This window comes from Fukomys damarensis, unplaced genomic scaffold, assembly GCF_012274545.1.
Source record: "Fukomys damarensis isolate Sample0158 unplaced genomic scaffold, DMR_v1.0_HiC HiC_scaffold_36, whole genome shotgun sequence".
Lineage (NCBI taxonomy): Eukaryota > Metazoa > Chordata > Mammalia > Rodentia > Bathyergidae > Fukomys > Fukomys damarensis.
Genome location: NW_022900948.1, coordinates 37635052 through 37657007, shown reverse-complemented (window position 1 = coordinate 37657007; position 21956 = coordinate 37635052). Strand labels below are relative to the sequence as shown.

Sequence of the window (21956 nt, the reverse complement as noted above, 5' to 3'; positions counted from 1 at the left end):
CTACCAGGCCACAACTCTCAGATCCCACCCCCACCCCACCCCAGACAGCAAGGTTGCAACACATGAACCTTTGCAGGATGCTCACTCAAATAAGAGCAAGTGGCTAAGTGCATGGGCTTTGGAGCCAGGCAGCCCTGGGTTTGGTTCTGACTCTGCTCTGATAGCTGTGTGCCTTGAGGAAGTTATTTATTCTCTCAAGGCCTTGGCGAACTCATCTGTACATTGGTAGTACTACTTTCTCAAATGACTGTTGTGAGGATTCAGTGAGATAACCCCTATAACGTGCTTAATTCAGAGATATAAATGAATGTTACGTAAATGCAAACTTTTTGGGGGAGGGGTACTAAGGATTGAACGTAGGAATTTCACCCTGATCTACATCCTCAGACCTTTTTTTTTATTTTTAATTTTGAAATAGGGTCTCACTAAATTGCTAAATAGCCCAGACTGAGTTTGAATTTGTAATTCTTCTGCCTCAGCTTCCCAGCATGCTGGGGTTATAGGTGTGTGCCATCACACCCACCTCATAAATGCCACCTTGAATAAGGATGATGACAGTGTGTGTTTGAGTAGCTGCCCTTTGTAAGTTCATTCACTCATTGCTAATAATATGATCAACTAGAGGCTTTTAGGGGTCTTCAGATCTAAAATGGTATGGAAAAGTTGTGCGTGTTTGCGTGCTTTTCCAGGGAGAGTCTCAAAGGGATTTGTGTTCACAACAAAGTTAAACACAAAGCCCACAGTGCATTGAAAAGTTGGTGTTAGGAATACAAAGGTGAGTGACCACCTGACTGTCTTTGCCCTCTAAGAGTTCACACAGAGGTGAGCAGGCAGATTTACAGAAAGGACTGTGATGGGTATTGAGACAGAGGCCACAGAGAAAAGGGAGCTGGGGGACAACTTCAGGGAGTCAGAAGATCCCAGGCAGAAGGAGCTACACAGAGAAACCCATCTGCAGATGGGAAAGTGCTATATCCCTAAAGTATCAAAGTCATGTGACAGTGACTGTGACTCAGCCCAAGGTGTAGGTGGCCCAGCCTGAGGTGGGCAAGGGACAGAGGGGAGTTTGTGAAGCATTTCTCAGGGAAGGCTCGGAGCTCAACCTTGATCCTGTGGTCTTTGGGGAGGCACTGGGGAGGTGTAAGCAAGAGTGACTAGGTTAAAGTTGCAGTGAAAAATACAAACCTCTCCAAGCACTGCAGGTCAGGTGCTGTGGAGGGTGAGGGAGGAGGGGAGGAGGCTGGTGTAACTTTGTCCAGGTGAGAGATGAACCCAGGACTAAGGGAATTAAGGAGGGGGTTAAAAAATAAATTAGGAAACAAACTTGGGACTTACTGAGCAGCTGGGTATTGAGGAAGGAGGAGGTGCCAGGGGTGAGTCTCAGAATTATGACTCCTAATTTCCTTGTGGGCCTAGGATCCACTAGACAAGTGGCTAGCAAGGGAACTGAGGAAAATATGTTGAATTCAGGCAATTCAGTGTTATGAGGGAGGTAGGGATATGAATGGAATGATGAAATGATAGAACAGTATAGGGAAATTGTTGTTTATTTTCTCATTGAGTTTATTGGTACAGTTTAGGTATACAGTACGGTTACATTCATCATTGGGATCTTGTACCTTTACATGACAGGTCTTGGTTCTCATTTTTTTCCCCTTATCCTTGCCCTCCCTTCACCCACTCCTCCCTTCTCTATTTAAAAATACTTTATTTCCATTTTTTCATTTTTTTCTTTTCTTTATTAGCTTTCCCCTACCCTTCCCACTTCCACTACACGTCTAGCCCTTTTGTCCCTATTTCACATGTCAATTATATCGTTAGGATCTTATGTACCATTATAGTTTTTCACACCAGAGAAACTATTTGGTATTTACACATGTGGGACTCATTTATTTCACTTAGGAGTATATCCTCAATATATATCCATTTTCTTATGAATGAATCTAATTTCTCATTCTTTATGGCTGAGTAGTATTCCATTTTATAGAAAAACCACATCTTTATCCACTTTCCAACTGATGGGCAAATGGGCTGTTTCCAAGTTTTAGCTATTACAGACTGTGCTGCTATGAACATAGGTGCGCATATATCACCGTGATATGATTCTTTTAATTCTTTTGGAAAGATACCCAGCAGAGGGATGGCTGGGTCAAATGGAACCTTTAACCCCAGCTCTTTGAGGTATCTGCATGTTGATTTCCATAGTGGTTGCACCAGTCTGCACTCCCACCAACAATGGAGAAGGGTTCCTTTCTCCCCACAACCCCACCAGCATTTGTTATTGGTTGATTTCCTGATAACAGCCATTCTTTGTGGAGTGAGGTGGAATCTCAGTGTTGTTTTCATCTGCATCTCTTGAATGACCACTGATGTGGAACATTTTTTCGTATATTTACTTGCTGCTTTCACTTCTTTGAGAAATGTCTGTTTATTTCGGATGCCCATTTTTGCATCATGTATCTTCCAGCAAAGTGTGACTCTTTTTTAATATTTAGATCTTTAATCCACTTGGATTTTAGTTTAGTGCATGGTGAAAGATAACGGTCCAGTTTTAATCTTTGGCAGGTTGAAGTCCAGTATTTCCAACACCATTTATTAAAGAGGCTATCTTGCCTCCAGCAAAGATGGTTGGCTCCTTTGTCAAAGATGAGGTAGCTGAGTGCATCTGGACTTGTTTTTGTGTTTTAATATTTAGATCTTTAATCCACTTGGATTTTAGTTTAGTGCATGGTGAAAGATAACGGTCCAGTTTTAATCTTTGGCAGGTTGAAGTCCAGTATTTCCAACACCATTTATTAAAGAGGCTATCTTGCCTCCAGCAAAGATGGTTGGCTCCTTTGTCAAAGATGAGGTAGCTGAGTGCATCTGGACTTGTTTTTGTGTCTTCCAATCTATTCCACTGATCCTCAGGTCCATTTCTTTGCCAGTACCATGCTGTTTTTATCACAGGGGTTTTGTAGTATATTTTCAAATTGGGAATTGTTATACCCGCTGCCATGTCTCTGTTGCCTAGGATGGCTTTTGCTATTCTAGGTCTCTTCTGGTTCCAAATGAATTTTTGATTATTTTTTCTAGTTCTGTGAAGTATAGTGTTGGGATTTCAATTGGTATTGCATTGAATCTGTATAGCAGTTTTGGTAGTATGGCCACTTTCACTATGTTGATTCTTCCTACCCAGGAGCATGGGATATCTTTCCATTTTGTTTTTTTTTTTTTAATTGAGTTTATTGGTACATTCTAGGTATACAGTACAGTTACATTCATTACTGGGATCTTGTACCTTTACATGACAGGTCTTGGTTCTCATTTTTTCCCCTTGTCCCTACCCTCCCTTCACCCCCTCCTCCTCTCCCCATTTAAAAATACTTTAATTCCATTTTTTCATTTTCTCACATTTTTTTGTTTTCCCTTATTCCCCTTCCCTAACACTTCACACTTTCCCTACACCTTTAGCCATTTTCTTCCTATTTCACACTGTCAATTATCCCATTAGGATTTTGAGTACTACTACATTTTTTCACACCAGAGAAACTATTTGGTATTTACACATGTGAGGCTTATTTATTTCACTTAGGAGTAGATCCTCAAAATGTATCCATTTTCCTATGAATGACTCTAATTTCTCATTCTTTATGGCTGAGTAGTATTCCATTTTAGAGAAAAACCACATCTTCTTTATCTAGTCTCCAACCGATGGACAAAAGGGCTGTTTTCAAGTTTTAGCTATTACAAACTGTGCTGCTATAAACATAGGTGTGCATGTATCACTGTGATATGATTCTTTTAATTCTTTTGGAAAGATACCCAGCAGAGCTATGGCTTGGTCAAATGGAACCTCTAATCCCAGCTCTTTGAGGTATCTCCATGTTGATTTCCATAGTGGTTGCACCAGTCCACACTCCCACCAACAATGGAGAAGGGTTCCTATCTCCCCATAACCCCGCCAGTATTTGTTGTTGTGTGATTTCTTGCTAGCAGCCATTCTTTGTGGGGTGAGGTGGAATCTCAGTGTTGTTTTCATTTTCCATTTTCTTATATCCTCTTCAATCTTTTTTTTCAGAGTGCTGTAGTTTTCGGTGTAGAAGTCTTTTGCTTCTTTAGTTAGACTGATTCCTAGATACTTCATTTTTTTTGCATGCTCTTGTGAAAGGAATTGTTTCCCTAATTTCTCTCTCAGCGAGTCTATTATTTGTCAGTACAGGGGAATTGTAAACATTGCAGCAAGATGGTGGGGGCTCCGGAAGGCGATGGGCACGGGCTCACATGTCCAGGGGGCTCTGTGTCACTGTACCTGGTGGGTGGTGCGTCATTCTGGTCTTGCTGTACCTCTTGGCCCTTCACCACTCCCTTAGTCTTCAAGACTTCAAGACTTCCCTGGCCTTTGCTTTTTATAGTTCCCACTCCCCTTCTCTCTGATTCCTTTCTCAAAGACAGCTCACTATGCGCCCCCTCCCGGTCCTGCTGACCCTGTGCTCAGATCGTAGGGACAGCCCTACCTGAGCTGGCCTCTATTGAAGCCATATCTCACGCTGCTTTCTTCTTGTCCCTGTGCCCTAGCCACCCTGACCTTCCTTCCGGCTTTCACGTGCCGTGATCTGTGCTTCCTCTGGGCTTTCACGTGTTTGTCTATAACACTCTTCCTCCCTTGTTTCTTTTTCTTGTAAACTCAGCTCAAATAGCCCTTGGTCAGGAACAGGACCACCATGTAATCTATGGCCAAAGTGGGAGATTGTTGGAAGTGAATGGGGGCACTTTAATAATAACACTGGGGAAGCAGGCGTACCCTGAGACTGTCCGAGGCAAAAGGACATGGCCGTCTGGCACAGGGGGTCTTCTCAGAGCCTACAGATGTAACAAGGTCCCTCTGTGCACTGGTTGCTCTCTGGACTTCCTTTCATAGCCCTTAGCATGATTTACTGAGTGACTTTTTGATTCAGCTCTTTCTCTTAGATATGCCTCCATTGTGTTTTTGACACTGGAGACACCTTGTGCAATAGTGAGTACTTAATCGACATTTAATGAGTAAACAGATTAATAATTGAACTCTGATTTGTGCTGTTATGTGCCACATACAAAGCATTTTCATTTCTGTATCCTTGGATGGTTCTCATTACTGTCTTGCAGTTCTCTTCATTTTTATCTGTTAAGGATGTAGAGGTTTAAGTAAGTAGTTTGTCACTCACAGCTTGTGAGTGACAGAGGCACATTGAGAACCATCAGGCCTGACTCTAAATCTACTGCTTTTTCCAAAAGGATCTGAAGAAGAGAAAAAGAAAAATAATGCCCAGATTCAGAACCCAGATAACTGGGAGGCTGGTGTTGACCACAAGCAAGATAGGGAGATGGTCTAAGGACAATAGGCCGGTGTCCCATTGCTCCATGAAGATCTGAGCAACTTTCCAAGCTACAGAGCTCAGACGAGAGCCACAAATAGCCCTTCAGCCTCAGGAAGCTTTAGCAGTTTTTGTTTTCTTTTTAATGTGGTAAAATAGATATGATGTAAAATGTACTGTCTTTAGGATGCAGTTTAGTGGCACTGCGAACACTCACTATTAAACCACATCACCGCCATCCACCTCCAGAACCTTTCCATTTTTCTAAGCTTTTCTGTACCTATTAGACACTAGCTCCACACTCTCTTCGCCCCTAGCCCCTGGCAACCACCATTGTATTGCTGTCTCTGTGAATCTGACAACTTCAGTTACCTTGTGTAAATGGAACCAGACAATATTGGACCTTTTCTGCCTGGCTTGTTTCATTTAGCATGATGTATTCCAGGCTCATTCATGTTGTAGCATATGTCAGAACCTCCTTGCATTTTAAGGGTGAATAACGTTCCACTTTATGTATGTACCATACTGTGTATTCCTCATCTGTAGATAAGCATAGGCTAGTTCCACTTTTCGGCTCTTATGACTAATGCTGCTCCTATCCACGCTTTCATGATTTTGGGTGTACACACAGAAGTGAAACTGTCATATCATCCGATAATTTTGTTTTGCACAGCAGCTGTCTCTATTCCCAGTCCACAAGGGTTCCAGTTTCTCTATATCCTTATAAACACTTGTTATTGCCTGTGGGTTTTTGTTTTTGACAATAGTTATCTTAATGGATACGAAGTAGAGTCTAGAGCTTGTGATTTGTACTTTCCTAATGACGAGTGATATTATCTAAATGATTAGCATCTTTTTATACTCTCATTGGCTATGAGTATATGATGTTTGGAGAAATGTCTCTGAGACTTTTGCCCATTTTTAAATGACATATTTTGTTCTTGAGTTGTAGAAGTCTTAAAATAGATTTTGAATATTAAGACCTTGTGATTTTCAAATACTTACTTGCATTTCATAGTTTTCTTTTCACTCTGTCCATACTCAGTTTGGTCCTTTTGATTAAAAAATTTTAATTTTGATGTTTAATTGATTTATCATTTTCCTTTTGTTGCCTTTGGTGTCAGATCTAAGAAATCACTACCAAACCCAATGCAATGAAGCTTTCCCCCTATTTTCTGCTCATGGGTTTTAATAGTAGTTTTAGCTCTTATTTCGATCCATTTTGAGGTAAATTTTGTATGTGGTATAAACATTCAAATTCATTCCTTTCAAATGTGAATATCCAGTTTATCCAGCACCAGTTGGTAAAAAAAATGACCTTTCCCCATGTACTGAGTTGTCGCCCTTGTCGATGTATATGCTAGGGCTTATTTCTGAGTTATCCTGTTCCATTGGTCTTTATACTGATACCACACTGGCTTTTTATATCGTATTTTTATTTGTTTTTGAGACAGAGTCTCATTAAGTCACCTATGCAGGCCTTGCACTCACATTCCTCCTGCCTTAGCTTCAGCCTCAGATTACAGACGCTCAACACCATGCCTGGATTATTATTTATTATTTTTAAAGCAGTGTTGCATTCACGGTAAAATTGAGCAGGAGATGCAGTGATTTTCCATATATCTCTTGCCAGGCCCCCCTTCCTGTAGCCTTTCCCAACATCAGCATCCTGCAACAGAGTGGTACATTTATTATAACTGGTGAAACTATATCCATACTCCATGATTACCCAAAGTAATGGGTTCTCTCTTGGTGTTTTATGTTCTATGAATTTTGTAAAATGAATATTGCATTATCAGAGTCGTTTCACTGCCTTGAAAATCATTTGTGCCTTGCCCATTAATCCCTTTCTCCTTTCCACACTCTGGCATCCACGTATTTTTTTCCTGGACTCTTATAGACTGCCCCCATAGTTTTGCCTTTTTCCCAGAGTGCTATAGAGTTGGGAATCATGCAGTATGTAGCCTTTTCTAATTGGCTTCTTTCATTTAGTAATAGATATTTATGGCTCCTCCATGTCTATTCGTGGCTTGACAGCTTATTTCTCTTTAGCACTGAATAATATTTTATTGTCTGTATGTAGCACATTTTATCCAGTCATCACTCCCTAAACACCATCTCGGCTGCTTTCAAGGTTTGGCAATTACAAATGCAGCTGCTATAAACATTCATGTTTGGGGTTTTGTGTGGACATGTTTTCAACTCACTTGAATAAACGTCAAGGAGTACAACTGCTGGATCGTATGGTAAGAGTATGTCTAGTTTTGTAAGGAACTGCCAAACTATCTTCCAGAATGGCAGTGCCATTTTTCATTCCTATCATAAACGAATGAGCTTGTGTTGCTTCATATCCTTGTCCGTGTTTGATGTTGCCAGTGTTTTCAATTTTTTGCGAGTATAATAGGTTGCAAATGCGCAGTGACATCTCATTGTCCTATCAAAAGGTAGCTTTGTTTTTAGTGTGGACATCAAGAGACATGAGATCTCCAACTTTGTTCTATTTCAAAAGCTGAGTATTTGGGGTTTCTTCCAATCCTGCGTGAGTTTTGAGATTATTTTTCTATATCTCCCCCTAAAAGTTATGGGAATTTTGGTACTGCATGGAATCTGCAGAATCACTTTGGGTGGTGTTAACATCTTAAACAATACTACATCTTTCAATCTATGGATGTGGAATGTCCCATAGGGAAAACATTTTTGGTGCCTTCAGTAGTCTTTTGGGAATATTTTGTTGGTTTCAGTGTATAGGTCTTTCATCCCCTCAGTTTGTAAGTGTTTTATCATTATCGATCTTATCATGAATAGAGCTTTTCTGAATTTCCTTTTTTGGATTGTTCATTGTCACTGATTTTTACATGTTGATTTGCAATCCTGCAACTTTTCTGACTCATTCATTATTTTTAACAGTTTTGTGTGGATTATTTTAGGGGTTTCTACATATGAGGTCAGGTCCTCTATAAACAAAGATAATTTTTACTTCTTCCTTTGCTTTTCTTTCTTTCTTTTTCCTATTACTCTAGCTTGAACAGCTAATACTACATCGACTAGAAGTGGTGAAAGTTGCATTCCTTCTTTTATTCCTGATCTTAAGAGGAACATCTTTCAGTCTTCTACCACTGAGTGTGATGTTACCTGTATATGCAAACAGTTTTTAAAGGAGATTAAAAGGAGGTAGGATGATGAATTCCTGGGACCTGTTTAAAATTCTGTGCCTCTCTCTTCCGAGCCCCTGGCACAGTGTCGGGCACATATTGATTAAATGGATAACTGTTAAAGAAAGGTCACTTCTCAAAACTTAATGAACTACTGGTACTTCTGAGTGGTGGGTGTTGAGTTGGTGTTCATGAGGATGGAAAGTATTGAAGGGCAATTAGTAGGATGAAGATATGTCTTCATTTTGCCCACTGACAGGGAGTAGGGGTTGGACACTCATGGGCAAAAAGACCACTTTGATCTTACTACACTTTCCTTGGATAATTCTGGGTGTTAGTAACACCTCTATGGTTATCTTTCCCTTCTCAGTATGAGCACATAACAGCTGGAATAAAATAACATACGTTGTATCTCTTGTTTTTATGACTACTGAATAAATAACTTACAGCCCATTGGATGCACAGAAAATGAGTGAAATGCTTTGAATTATAGATGGAAGTTGTTAATGCTAACAGAGTATGCAACATATGCCTTACTTTGGCACTGCTTTGAAATAATGCAACTGATTTAAAGGGCTGGAGTCTGTTTGCCTTCTGTTTAATTTGGAATGGTTCGAAACCATGGAGTCACCACTATTTCATTAGTCATGCCATGTTCTTTCATTGGAACTTATCCCCTCAAGTTGGAGTAGATAAAAATTCTGATTAACTATAGTAGTCTAAGAATGGGAAAATCAAATAATTTTATTTAACGCATTTGGGACTTGTCTCCATTTGGACTTTTTGAGCTAGTGTGTCCTCACTTTTCCCCTTTACCAAGGTCATCTGGGTGACAGATTTAGAAAGCACATCCTGTAAATACATATTTTTTAAAATAACTTTGAGAATTGGCAGGGTGTACTAGAAAGAACAGACCCTTTTGTCTCAGTGAGAGATTTTTTTGGCCGCAAATAATCCAAGCCATATAGATTGCACAAAGGGATTCTAGAATGTCAAAACATGTCTTCAGGTTACAAGCCATTCTGTAGGACCCAAGGCAGGAGGGACAGCCAGGCTCACAAGGGCCTGGGCCTAGGACCTGGAAGCCCCAGAATGGAGGTCACTGCATGTGTGTTTCCAGACTACATGGTTTCATCACCTCTTTTCTCTCCACATTTTCTCCTTTCTTCTCTCCCAGTGGCTACTGTTGTTTCTTTCTGTGCACAGCCAGACATAGCTGCCCAGCTCTGCTTTTTTATTGCTCCTAGTTCAAGGGTCAGTGGAGGCTGCCAGGCAGCCTACATTCCTGGAAGTCAGAATCTGGTTACCTCATCTTGAGTCAGATGACCACTCCAGGCCTGTTCTTTTATTAATTCAAAAGGTCTCTACTGAGTTCCAGGAACTGTTTGAGGTACTGGAAATATATCTTGCCCTTGTGAGGGTGGGGGGAAGGAGAGAGAGAGAGAAACAAGAGGAAAGGGAGAGGAAAGACAAGAGAGTGAAGAGTGGCTTTGAAAACTTATTCTTTGGGGGCTGGATTGAGAGTTGCAATTTTCAGAGAAAGGGAATTTAGAAAGGCCTGGATTCAAATCTTGATTCTTCCCCTTATCAGCTCCGTGTGACCCAGGGCATGTCAAATTACCTCTCCCAGCCTAGAGTTTTTAATCAGTAAAATAATTCTTTATGGGGTAGGCGTGAGGATTAAAGTGAAATGGTGCTTGGAAAGCCAGTGGTATATATAGTGTCTGACACATGGAATCAGAACTCTAATGCTCTGAGCATGTTATAAACCTGTCTAAATCTATTTCTTCATCTATAAAATGGGGAAGGGTGTCATCTGCCTCTCATGCTTGTTTTGAGGATTAAATCATGTGATTCATGCCAGGTGTCAGGAATTTGTACATAAAAGACACCCCGTGTGGCCACCGATCTTCTTATTAATCACTTTTCCCCCCTACTTTTTCTAGTTCCCATTTGGCCGACGCTTGCCTTGTGACATCTACTGGCATGGAGTTTCATTTCACGACAATGACATATTCTCTGGTCAAGTGAACAAGTTTCCAGGTATCTGCTGTTATTGTTAGCATTTGCAAGCGTTTCTAGGGCCTAGTCTCAGAGTAGCTCTTATGCAAAAACATGACATTGTTTTAAGATCACACTTGAGGACTCCTAATTGGCCATCACAGCTTGAGTTCTGCTGTGCTGCTATTACCTGGGGAGGGAAGTTAACAAGAGATAATCAGGATTTCAACCTCTAATGGTTTAAGGATGCAGATGGGCTCTCAAAGGCTTAAAGACAAACTTTCTTGGTCTAATTCTGCTGGTGGAAGAATGTGATTTTCACTTGTTGGGTTATAGATATGGTATGGGGGGGGGTCTAATGAGAAGACTGTCTTCTCAAAATGAAATCAGAGAACATTTCTCATACTGGAAACCAGAGTACTAAGACTGAAGGAATAAATCACAGAAATGAGATAACAGCTTTTCCCTTTCTTGAAGTATCATAGTTGGCAGTACCATTTTAAAAGCCAAATGCACCCGTCTCTGTACTATTATACACTTATTGTACTGTAGGCAGCCCCTGCTTTCTACCTAGTAACATCATCTCCATGAGACGTTCCCTACATGGAGGACTCAGTGTCACAAAGCTGTTCATAGCAGCTGCATATTGATACCCCTCCCCACCTAGCACCCTTATATACTTTTAATGAAATACTAACAATCTTTCTATAGTTCCTCCAAGCCTTAATCATGTTTATCATTTCTACATGATTGCAGCATGTAATTACCTAAATATAAGGTATAGTCTCTAAATAGTATATCATCTTTATTTGTATTAAATGGAAAATCAGCTTATACTTTCGTTTATTTTTATTTATTTTAACATGGTATCCCATGTGTTGAAGAAAACCACCTCTCCACATACTACACACTAGCTAGTTTGGCCATATGCACATGGAGGTCACTGCCATAGGCCATGCTTTGCTCAGATTCACTCAGAAGGATTCTCGGTAGGAAACGGAGTGTTCCCAGCCAGCCAGTGTGGAGCATTTCCCTTCAGTGGAGTATTTCCATGTGTTCTGGGGTCTCGTCTAGAGCCTCTCGAGAAAGGTCAGGAGGAAGGAAGCAAGATTCACATCTGTCTTGGCTTAGATCCCCCCACAAAAAGAAGCATCTCTTGAAACCATTCCACAGCAAGCTTCCAGGTTCCATGCAAAGATTGTGTAAATTTACAAGAATCACCGATCTCTGGAAATCCTAGCCCTGTGGCTCCTACAGGTATTTTTACAATTTAACAACCAGGGATTGTTTTAACCATCCGCTGTGTTGTCTAAATGATACAGCTAACATTTGACCTGTATTGCTTTTTAGGGGAACAGTGACAGGAAGTTAACAGTAGGTCAAATTTGTCCTCAGGGAAGGAGAAAGCGTTTATTAGAGAAAAAGAGTGACTCTTGCAGACAGGATTTTTGCATACCAGTGTGATGTATTTTCTGTCTTGCTGTGCAGAGAAAGGATACTTTTTGATGTTCCTAAAAGCGCTTTTTGAGATTTTGGGAGAACACGATTTGGAAGAGAACAACTCTTTGAATGGAACAGAGTTCCTGAGACATGAATTACCAAAAGAGGCTAATCCATATTTTCTCCACTGTTCATGCTGCATCTCATGGCTCAGAGTGGGAAAGGAGTAGCTATGGGTCTATATTTGAAAAACACGTTAGAAATATAGACAGAAATACTCCTGAAGGACTAGTTTGATGAAAGGTGACAAAAGAACATGCATTCCAAAGAAGCAAGTTTGCCCCATCCCATATTCCACACGCCAATGATCGGAACATGTAATTTTTCACTTGGCTAACAGCAGTTAATGAGCTCTAATGACAAAGGTTCTGGAACCGCTAGGCAGCTGAAGAGTGCTGCGTACTTTCCACCCTATAATGGACAACAATCCCCAGCAGCAGAGCAATTCCAACACTGGCTGTCCTTTGGCTCCAGGTGTGTCCACATTTACCTCTGACTCTTACGTGTCCCATTATTCTAAAAATGGGTTTCTCGCGTATGGCACTCTCATGTTAACTTTATTTGCTTTCATTAATTTCTGTGGGCAATTTCTCTGTTCAGAATACATTATTTAAGCTTAATTGATGCATTACGGCTTTGTATTTAAAAAAATAATCTGACTGGGGTAGCTCGATGTGAAGGGACAGGGTTTAATCCCCAGTACTGGAAAAAAAAATCTGATTTAGATAGGTCTTTGGTTTACGAAAGTCTAAAATGGTCAATTCTCTGCTTATAAAAAGTAGGTTTTTGCTGAGTTTCCTGGTCTGAGATGTATGGCAGCACTTACCTGCAGGTGGAACCTGAGAGCTGATCACAAGGAGGGTCTTTTCTGTCTTAGAGAGAAGGGGCTCATCGAAGAAACTCTGGGGGTGGCCAGCACTGCTCTGGGGGTGCAAGGACAAGGAGAACGGCGTGCAGGAGAGTAAAACGCAAAGTGCTATGTCAGAGACAGCTTGGTGGGTTAGGCAGGCAAAGTGAGATTCTGGAGAAAAGGATTTGCTTAGGAACTGAGCCTCTGGGCATAGAGCAGAGCTGGTGCAAAGGCACGTAGCACTTGGAGCAGGGCTCATTCAGTGAAGACCAAGTGGGCCATGATGGTTCAAACAGGTCCAGTGAACGGGGCAGTGGAGAAATGATAACTAGGGACCTACGAACAGCACTGTTACAGGCTGGAAGTTACAGGAAGCCGGGGAAGCATTTTACAACCAGAGAACGACACAGGCCAGCTTGTGGTTTAGAAAGATCAGTCAGAGGGATGTAGAGGAGATAGATGGGAGGGCCAAATGCGGGAACAGGTACAGCCAAGAGGCTACTGAAGTATCCAGGCAGAAGATCAACTGATTAATGGTGGTGGGAATAGGAGAGAGTGAATCTGAAAGTATTTGGGTGTTGTTTGGTGGCTGTAATGTGTTTTTGTTGAGAATTATTGTTATAAATGCTACTTGGATTGCAGAGTGCTCCTAACTCAGCTCAGTTTGTTTTGTTTTCATTGGCATAGGTAGGGCTATATGGGCAAGCCTGAGGATCAAGCTGTTCGGCCCTCGGTTGACTCCAAGGAGATGAGGTCTACCAGGGCTTGTGGCCCCAGAGTAACATACAGAAAAACCTAAGCCTCAGAAGAAGTGGAGGGAGGCAAGCCCTTGGTGTCCAAGCTCTAGTTTGAGTTAGATGGTTTGCCCAACTGATAGAGGAACTGGCATTTTGGCACATCCAGGGGTTAAATCTTACCAAGAAACCTAGGTAGGTAGTCCCCTTCAGTGGAGCCTGTTAGTCTAGCAGGACCCCAGATCCTGGGCTAAAGTCACAGATAGGGTCCAGCCTATTGGGTTGGCTTAGGGAAAACAGGGGAGGATGGAGAGAGAAGCATTGAAGAGAACAAGGCACTCAGCTCTGTGCATTCCTAAAGCAGCCACTCAGATACTTGGAGCAAACATGGGTTTTGGAAATTTGGGATCAAGCAATGGAGCCTTGGACAGAAATATCAAAGCTTCCTTATCCAATTGGAACACAAAGCTGAGGTCAAACTTTGAGCAGAGAGGAGCTGGTAGTTAGACCTACAACTTTCACGTCAAGTCAGAATGAGTTCCAGAGCACAGTGAGGAGCCCAGGTAGGGAGGCATCAGGTGGTGCAGCTGCTTAGAGAAGGGAGCCTGGCAGGGACCTCCCTTTCACACATCTCCTCTGGGGACGTGTGCCCTGGCTCTGTTAGACACCCAGCTACTCTGTCAGGGTGGTAGTGTGAGAAGATGACAATATCACAGCTGCCTCTGAGCCAGTGCAGAGGCAGGGATGTCAGCTGCTTCCACACAGGGTCTAGTGAGGGGCCAGAGACTTTCCCCGGCAGCACCAAGTGGAGACACAGCTTAGATATGAAGAACAGATGTTGATAGTATGTGGCTTGAGGGAGGTCTACACTGGTACCTCCTGGAGACAGGCTTTCAGGCGGGGCTGGGGATGAGCCATTGAGCCTACAGGCAGGAAGTAGAGGGGGAAAAGTAGCCACTTGCCATACAGGTGCTGCTTTTGTTGGCTGTTTTCAGCAGAGAAGTGCCTGGAGACACAAAGGTCAACCTGGAAACAGATCTGTCAGCTGGCGTGGGGAAAGAATGTAGAGGACACCAGGAGCCATTGCACAGCACCTGTAAAAAAGCCACTAAAAGGCAGAAGTACCACATCTGTGGTCAGGAGTCACCATCTACTCGGTATGAGGTGCTCTACGTTAGCGCTCATTTGGAAGGCTTTCAATTTAATACCATAATTAAAATGTTAGTCAGATACAAGTTAAAAGGTTCCAAAAATGTTGAGATTTTGTTTTGCTTACTTCATATTCAACTGTTTTATAATTCCGAAATGCTAATTTTTCGGGCAGATGAAGAAAATAGCTGTAATTTTCCAGACTTATTTCCCGGAACGCCCAGAACAGTATCCTCAGTGACTTGAAGAGTGAGGAGTCCACATTAGACACAGATTGTCAGAACCTTTGAAGCTCTTCTATTTCTCATTTAATCCTACTCTATACCCTTCTACAAAGGAGCTGACAAACTAGGTGCTGACACCGCGAAGCTGTGACCTTTTGATTTATTGCTCTTTTTTTCTTTTTCTTTCTTTCTTTTTTAACATTTTGGGGGAAGCAAGATGTTGGTTATGTGGATTCACTGTCTCCTGAAAAAGGGCACTGGGCCCATTTGGAATGTGTGATAATTTGGCTGTTCGAAGCTGACATGGACGTCTTTCTACTAAATAAAACTTTGCTAGGCAAATTTCTAGTGTCAGTAAGGAACTTCATGTGTAGTCTCTTTCAGGGGAGAAGCTATTTTTAGCCCCCATTTTTAGCAGTGATTTTTGCCTTAGGAAATAAGCAGGCTAAAATTCACAATAATTTTCACCCATTTGCTGAAGCATTACTGAGATATATACTCGGTTTCTTCTCTTGTCAGAATTACTAATGATGTTAAAAGGAAAAAAAAGACTGCCATCCTTTTAGGTGTTTTTTTTAAGTGAGACATTTAAGTACCTTTGGGCAAACTAATGACAGCTGATCCATGTCAACGTCGGTACTTTTCAATGGAAGAGCAACTGCGGGTCGCATTTTCCCCTTTAAACTCTAAATTGTGATATTACATATCCTTTCCATTTCCTGTCCTTGATTCAAGGAGACAGACTTTTATGCTGAAATGTGTAGTTTTCTTTCTTATACCTTTAATATCCATGAAAGATTAAAACAAAACAACTTAATTAAGCTTCTCAGAATGTCACCAGCGTCCATTGGGTAATATTCTCTAGGGTACAAGATAGAAGGACTCATAGAAATATGTGCGCTGTCCCCAAATTAAAGAGGGCATTAAATTTTAAGTACAAGATGGGAACATTTCTCTATTCATTACCCACCGGGATGACAAATAACAGAATAAGAAACTAGGTGAAAACACAGCCTTTCAATCTGACGCTTCATTTTTACAATGAGAAAGAAACCCACCCATCTATTTTCATTAATTTGATAGACCTTTTCAAACCACGAGTCTCCACTGTGGGGGATAATTCATACCTGTTTTGTTTTTGTTTTTGTTTTTTTCAAATGCTGCCTGAAAAAGTGACTGTGGTGGGCGGGTGTTTCACAAGTCCCAAATAACAGCTGTTTTATAGCTAGTGGCCCACAGTTGTTCAAACCTCACAGCTTCTCTTCTTCCCAGGCATGACGGAGATGGTGCGTAAAATTACTCTGAGCAGAGCAGTGAGAATCATGCGGAATCTCTTCCCTGAGGAGTACAACTTCTACCCTCGCTCGTGGATTCTGCCTGATGAGTTCCAGCTCTTTGCTGCTCAGGTAGATGGCACCCTGTCCCCATGACCCTTGAATCATATTATGCTTGTAACTGTGTCCTGGGTTCTGTGTGCTGTGAGCTCGGTCGGTGGAACCCTAGGAAGCTAAGCCTGACTGAAGGAGCCATTCGCCCATGTGCAGCAGGTGTGGGCAGCCATCAAGGCAGCCGAACAGGTTAGGGGATGCGTACGGAGACTGAGAAAGAGGATCCTGGCACAACGAGACAGGCCAGAGCCAAAAAATGGAACTGGGTCACGGGGTCAGGACACTGGGAGGCTGGGAGATGGAGCCCGAGCAGGTGCTGGACCACAGTGGAATGGGGCCATTTGGGGGATCCTAGAGGACAGGTCTCCCCCACTTCCGGTGTTATGAAATGTGGGCGGCTGGGCTGTGTTGAAAGGCCAGAGAGTACATGTGACAGCCCAGCAGGGAAATCTTTGAAGTGTTCTACTTTAAAATGGTTTCAGAATCAACTCGCAAATGGTCCACCTGTTCTACCTTGAAACAGTGCGTTTGAGCATGAAATTCTTTGGCGCCTCCACTACTGGCTGTAAAATAGAAGCATCAGGGAAGCAGGACTCAGAATGGCCACTTTGGTCGTCCTTTAACAGTCACATAGCACCATGGGGAGACCTTTGGCGAATTCTGCAGTCCACGCCCCATACTATGGGCTAACTGTGCAACAAACGCCTGCATGACTGTGATAGGGCGAATACCATGTTCCAGGCATTATGTCAGGTGCTCTTTTAATATTCACAGCAGTATTACAACGGTTTTTTTAGATATAGTACTTCTACTCTACGGATGAGGAGAACAAAGCTTCAAGAAATTTAGTGACATGCTCAAGAAGTAAGATTTAAATCTAGAGCTGATTCCAAGACTTATGGCTATCATAGCTTATTTTAGGGCCTCCGTATTGTTTTGATTTCCATATTGGATTATAAAACTTATAATAAAATTACAATTTATGGAACACAAAACACCTTGAAGTGAGAGTTTAAAAAAGTGCTCTGTGAGGGGGTGGTCATGTGGGTCTGTACACATTGTTAAAAATGCATCAAACTATTAATTTGGACGCATTCTATCACTTGCAAATTATACTTGAAATAAAGTTAATTTAAGAATAACTGCCAGCTGTTGCCTGTACTCACTCCGATTTCCCTGTCCTCTGACTGCTCACCCGGTTGTAGCCATGTGAAGCCCCTTTCCTCCCCATCTCTGCAGCTATCTGTGTCTAGCGTTTATGCAAGGACAAGTTAAGATGAGATCCAGCTGTCTTCAAAAAAATCTAGTTAAGTAGGGTCAGAGGTTTGGCTCAGTGGTTCTGCCGCCTGCCTGGAAAGTGCAAGGTTCTGAGTTCGATCCTCCATTAAAAAAAAAAAGATCTAGTAAGTGCCAAGAGCACATCCATCAGCCTTTCCTAAAGTCCCTTTGGGCCCCTTTACAGTCGACTCCCCTAATCTCCTCTCCCGGCAACCACTGGTCTGTATTTTCTTTATAGATTAGTTTGGCCTGATCAAGAAACTCATATAAATGGAACCATATCATATCTACTATTCTGAATCTTTTTTTTTTCCTCTTAGGATTGCGTTTTTGAGATGAATCTGTTTCATATGTGTGTATCAGTGCTTTGTATTTTTATTGCTGAATGATATTCCATTGTGTGAATACACCACAATTTGTTTATATCCTTTCAGCAGTTGATGGACATCTGGGTTATTTCCAGTTTGGAATGTTATAAATAAAGCTGCCATGATTGTTCATATGCAAGTCATTTTGGGCTAGGTGTGGTGGTGCACATCTGTTGTCCCAGTACTCGGGAGGCCGAGGCAGGAGGATCACTATGAGTTTGAGGCCAGCCTGGACTAAATAGCGAGATCTTGTCTTTTTAAAAAGGCACTTTAAAGATATGTTTATGTTTTCTCTCTTTGGGAAATATTTATGAGTGGAATTTTTTGATCACATGATATGTGTATGTTTAACCTTATAAAAAATGCCAGACTTCATACAAGCAATTCCAAGTCACTGTACATCTCAGGGACAATGTGTAAGAGTTATAATTGTTCCACATCATTGCTAGAACTCTATATTGTTAGTTTTTAAAACTGTTGACATTCTGGTAGATGTAAACTTACATTGTTTTATGGTTTTAATTTATACATCTCTGATGGCTAGATAGTAACTTTTTGTGTACTTTTGGGACATTTAAATATGTTCTCTTGTTACGTATATATTCAAAAGTTTTGCTCACCATTACTGTCATTTTATTTGGAAGTCATAGGTTCTTTATATATTCTACATTTGTCTTTTATGTGTGTATTATTATACACACATTATTTAAATATTTGCAGTTATGAATTAGTGTTTTAGAAGATTGAGGTATCTTGTGGCTTTCAAGGAATTAGTCCTTCTATATCTACGTTGTCCAGTTTATTGACATGGAATATTTAAAAATAGTCCTATTGCTAATATTAATTATCTCCTTTTCCCTCTCAGGGGACTGAACCTAGGAGGCACTGGGCTACAACCCCAGCTCCCTTTACTTTTTTATTTTTGAGAACAGGTCTTGCAAAGTTGCACAGGCTGGGCTCTAACTTGGAATCCCTTTGCCTTGGCCTCTAAAGTAGCTACAGGCATATAGCACCATACCTGGCTTAGAATTTCTCTTTTTTATTTTTATTTTTTTCTAAGTTTTAAAAATAATTTTACAGGAAGACTTTCTCTTTTCTAAATGATCAATCTAGCTAAAGGTTTATTAAAATTATTGGTCTTTTAAAAAACAATTTTATTGTTTGCCTAATTTATATATCATTGATTTCTTCTTATTAAAATTTCCTTCTTTCACTTCTTCTCTGTGTAATTTGCTCTTCTTTCTTAAAAAGCATGAACCAAAGATCATTAATTTTCAAACCTTAAAGCAATAGATTTTCTTCTAAGCACTGTTTTTTTAGTGCATCCCAGAAATCTTTATATATTAAATTTACACCATTATTCAGTTCAAAATGTTCTCCTATTTGCCTTGGGATTTCTCTTTTGCCCATGGATAAGTTAGGATCGCATTAATTTTTACGACAATCTAAGATTGTCCAATGATTTTTATTGATTTCTAATTCAATTTTGTTAACATCAGAGGGAATATTATTATCTCAAACATTTAAATGTATTGATATATAAGCATACATATACATATATAGAGAGCATTTTGGTGAATATATTTCACATACACTTAAAATAATTTGTATTCTAGAATTATTGGTCCTATGAATGATACTATAAATGCCTGTTAGGCCATATTAGCATTTGCATGGTATAGCTCTTACCATTCTTTTATTTTCAACCTAGCTGCAGTTTTTTTTGTTTTTGTTTTTGTTTTTGGTTTTCTGAGACAGGGTCTCACTATGTAGTTGAGACTGACCTGGAACTCACTATGTAGCCCAGGCTGGTCTTGAACTCACAGTGATCCTCCTGCCTCAGCCTCCTGAGTGCTGGGATTACAGGCATGCGCCATCACGCCTGGCTTGCAGTTTTAAAGAATACTTCTTGTTAGGGAAAAGAAAAAAATATGAGAAATGGAAAAAAATGGAAACAATGTCTTTGTAATTAGGGAAGGATGGAGTGGGTGAAGGGAGGGTGTGGGGTTGAGGAAAAAATAAGAACCAAGATACATCATGTAAAGGTACCAGATCCCAATGATAAAGGCAACTACTGTATACCTACAAAGTACCAATAAACCCAATGAGAGAAAAAAAAAGAATACTTCTTGTTGACAGCATATACTTAGGTTGTTGTCTTTCTTACACTGTGAAAATCTCTGCCTTTGCATTAGTACGTGTAGTCCATTTACGTTTAATGTGATGTAAGTGCTGGATTCGCATTTACAATTTTGCCATTTCTTTTCTCTTTATCTTGTTTGGATTAGTTGAATATCTTAACCTTTTCTTTTGTCTCATTTTTGGGTTTATTAGCTCTACCTATTTTTAAAATGTTCTCTGGTATTTTCCTCATCCTTGACCCCAGGGTTTAGAATACATCTTTAAGTTGCCACATTTACTAAGTGTTACATATTTCAGGCAAAATATAAACATTTTACAGCAGTGTACCTTTATTCCTACCCCATCCTATGTTCTTCCATCATGTATTTTACTTCTAACTCCAGAATACTGTACTTTTAAAATATTTTGTGCTTTGCAAAGTTGATTATCTTAAAAAAAAAAAACCTGAAGAGCAAGTATATTTGTCTTTTCCACTCACCCTATATTTACAATTTCCATTCTTTCGTGTAGCTCTGGGATTCCATCTGGTAGTGTTTTCCTTTGGTTTTAAGGATTTCTGAAGTTATAAAAATTGGTTCGTTCCCTTTTAATGCCCTTTGTGCAACTTCCTACTATTAACATTTATATAATTAGTGGAACTGGGTCATTAACATTGACACATTATTAAATAATCTGTGCATTGTATTTGGGTTTTGCCTTTGGTCTATTGATGTTCTTTTCTGCTACAGAATCCACTCTGTGACCTCTGCCTGCATCTAGTGGTCCCTTCTCCTTAGTCTCCCAGGATGTTACAGCTCCTCATTCCGTCTCTGTCTCTCATGACCTTGACTCACGTGAAGTACCTCCAGGTATTGTCCGTTTAAAAGGGTGATAATCAATTTGTTTCCATCTGATGTTTCTCATCATTAGGTTTAGAATATGCAGTTTGGGCAAGAATATTACAAAAGTGATGTGACCTCAATGCAGCCTAGCAGGAGGAACCGATGTCATTGTCATACTCCTGGTGGCATTAACGTGGTCACTTAAAGTAGTGTCTGTTAGTAATACTTTTTATCTTTTACATCACTGTTTTGTGAGGAGATATTTTTAGATTATACAAATCGCCCATCTTGTATTATTTGTTTGTTACTTTGTTTGTTTGAGTTAGGGTCTTGCTATGTGATTCAGTCTGGCCTTGAACTCACTATGTAGCTCAGGCTGGCCTCAAATTTATGAAGATCCCCCTGCCTCAGCCTCCCTAGTGCAGGGATTGCAGGCCCATGCCACCACACCCGCTCGTCTTGTATTTTTAAAGAGACAGCTTTTTTGAGATACATCTGCCATAAAATAAACTGCTTATTTAATTATTATTTTTATTAAATAATTATTGGTACATTTTAGGGATACAGTACAGTTACATTCATTGTTGGGATCTTGTACCTCTACACGACAGGTCTTGGTTCTCATTTTTCCCCTTGTCCCTGCCCTCCCTTCACCCCCTCCTCCCCTCCCCATTTACAAACACTTTATTTCCATCTTTTTGTTTTCTCACATTTTTTTCTTTTCCCTTATTACCCTTCCCCTACCCATCCCACCTTCCCTACACCTTTAGCCCCTTGCTTCCCATTTCACATTGTGACTTATTTATTTCACTTAGGAGTATATCCTCAATATGTATCCATTTTCATATGAATGAGTCTAATTTCTCATTCTTTATGGATGAGTAATATTCCATTTTATAGAAAAACCACATCTTCTTTATCCAGTCTCCAATCGATGGGCAAATGGGCTGTTTCCAAGTTTTAGCTATTACAGACTGTGCTGCTATAAACATAGGTGTACATATGTCACTGTGGTA

General features: G+C 40.6%; 1 protein-coding gene across 3 annotated transcripts in view; it reads left to right on the top strand.

Moving 5' to 3' along the window:
* Ttll11 (tubulin tyrosine ligase like 11) overlaps nucleotides 1-21956 on the top strand; it is a 240698-nt gene that overhangs the window by 38200 nt on the left and 180542 nt on the right. The window contains exons 2-4 of one of the 3 annotated variants that reach the window (XM_010602956.1): nucleotides 10432-10528; nucleotides 14569-14727; nucleotides 16216-16349. In XM_010602956.1, the coding sequence (XP_010601258.1) occupies nucleotides 16218-16349 (132 nt within the window). In that variant the 5' untranslated portion in view covers nucleotides 10432-10528; nucleotides 14569-14727; nucleotides 16216-16217. Of the gene's footprint in view, nucleotides 1-10431; nucleotides 10529-14565; nucleotides 14728-16215; nucleotides 16350-21956 lie in introns of all 3 variants that reach the window. The other 2 variants (XM_010602955.1, XM_033759047.1) reach the window with 2 other exon arrangements.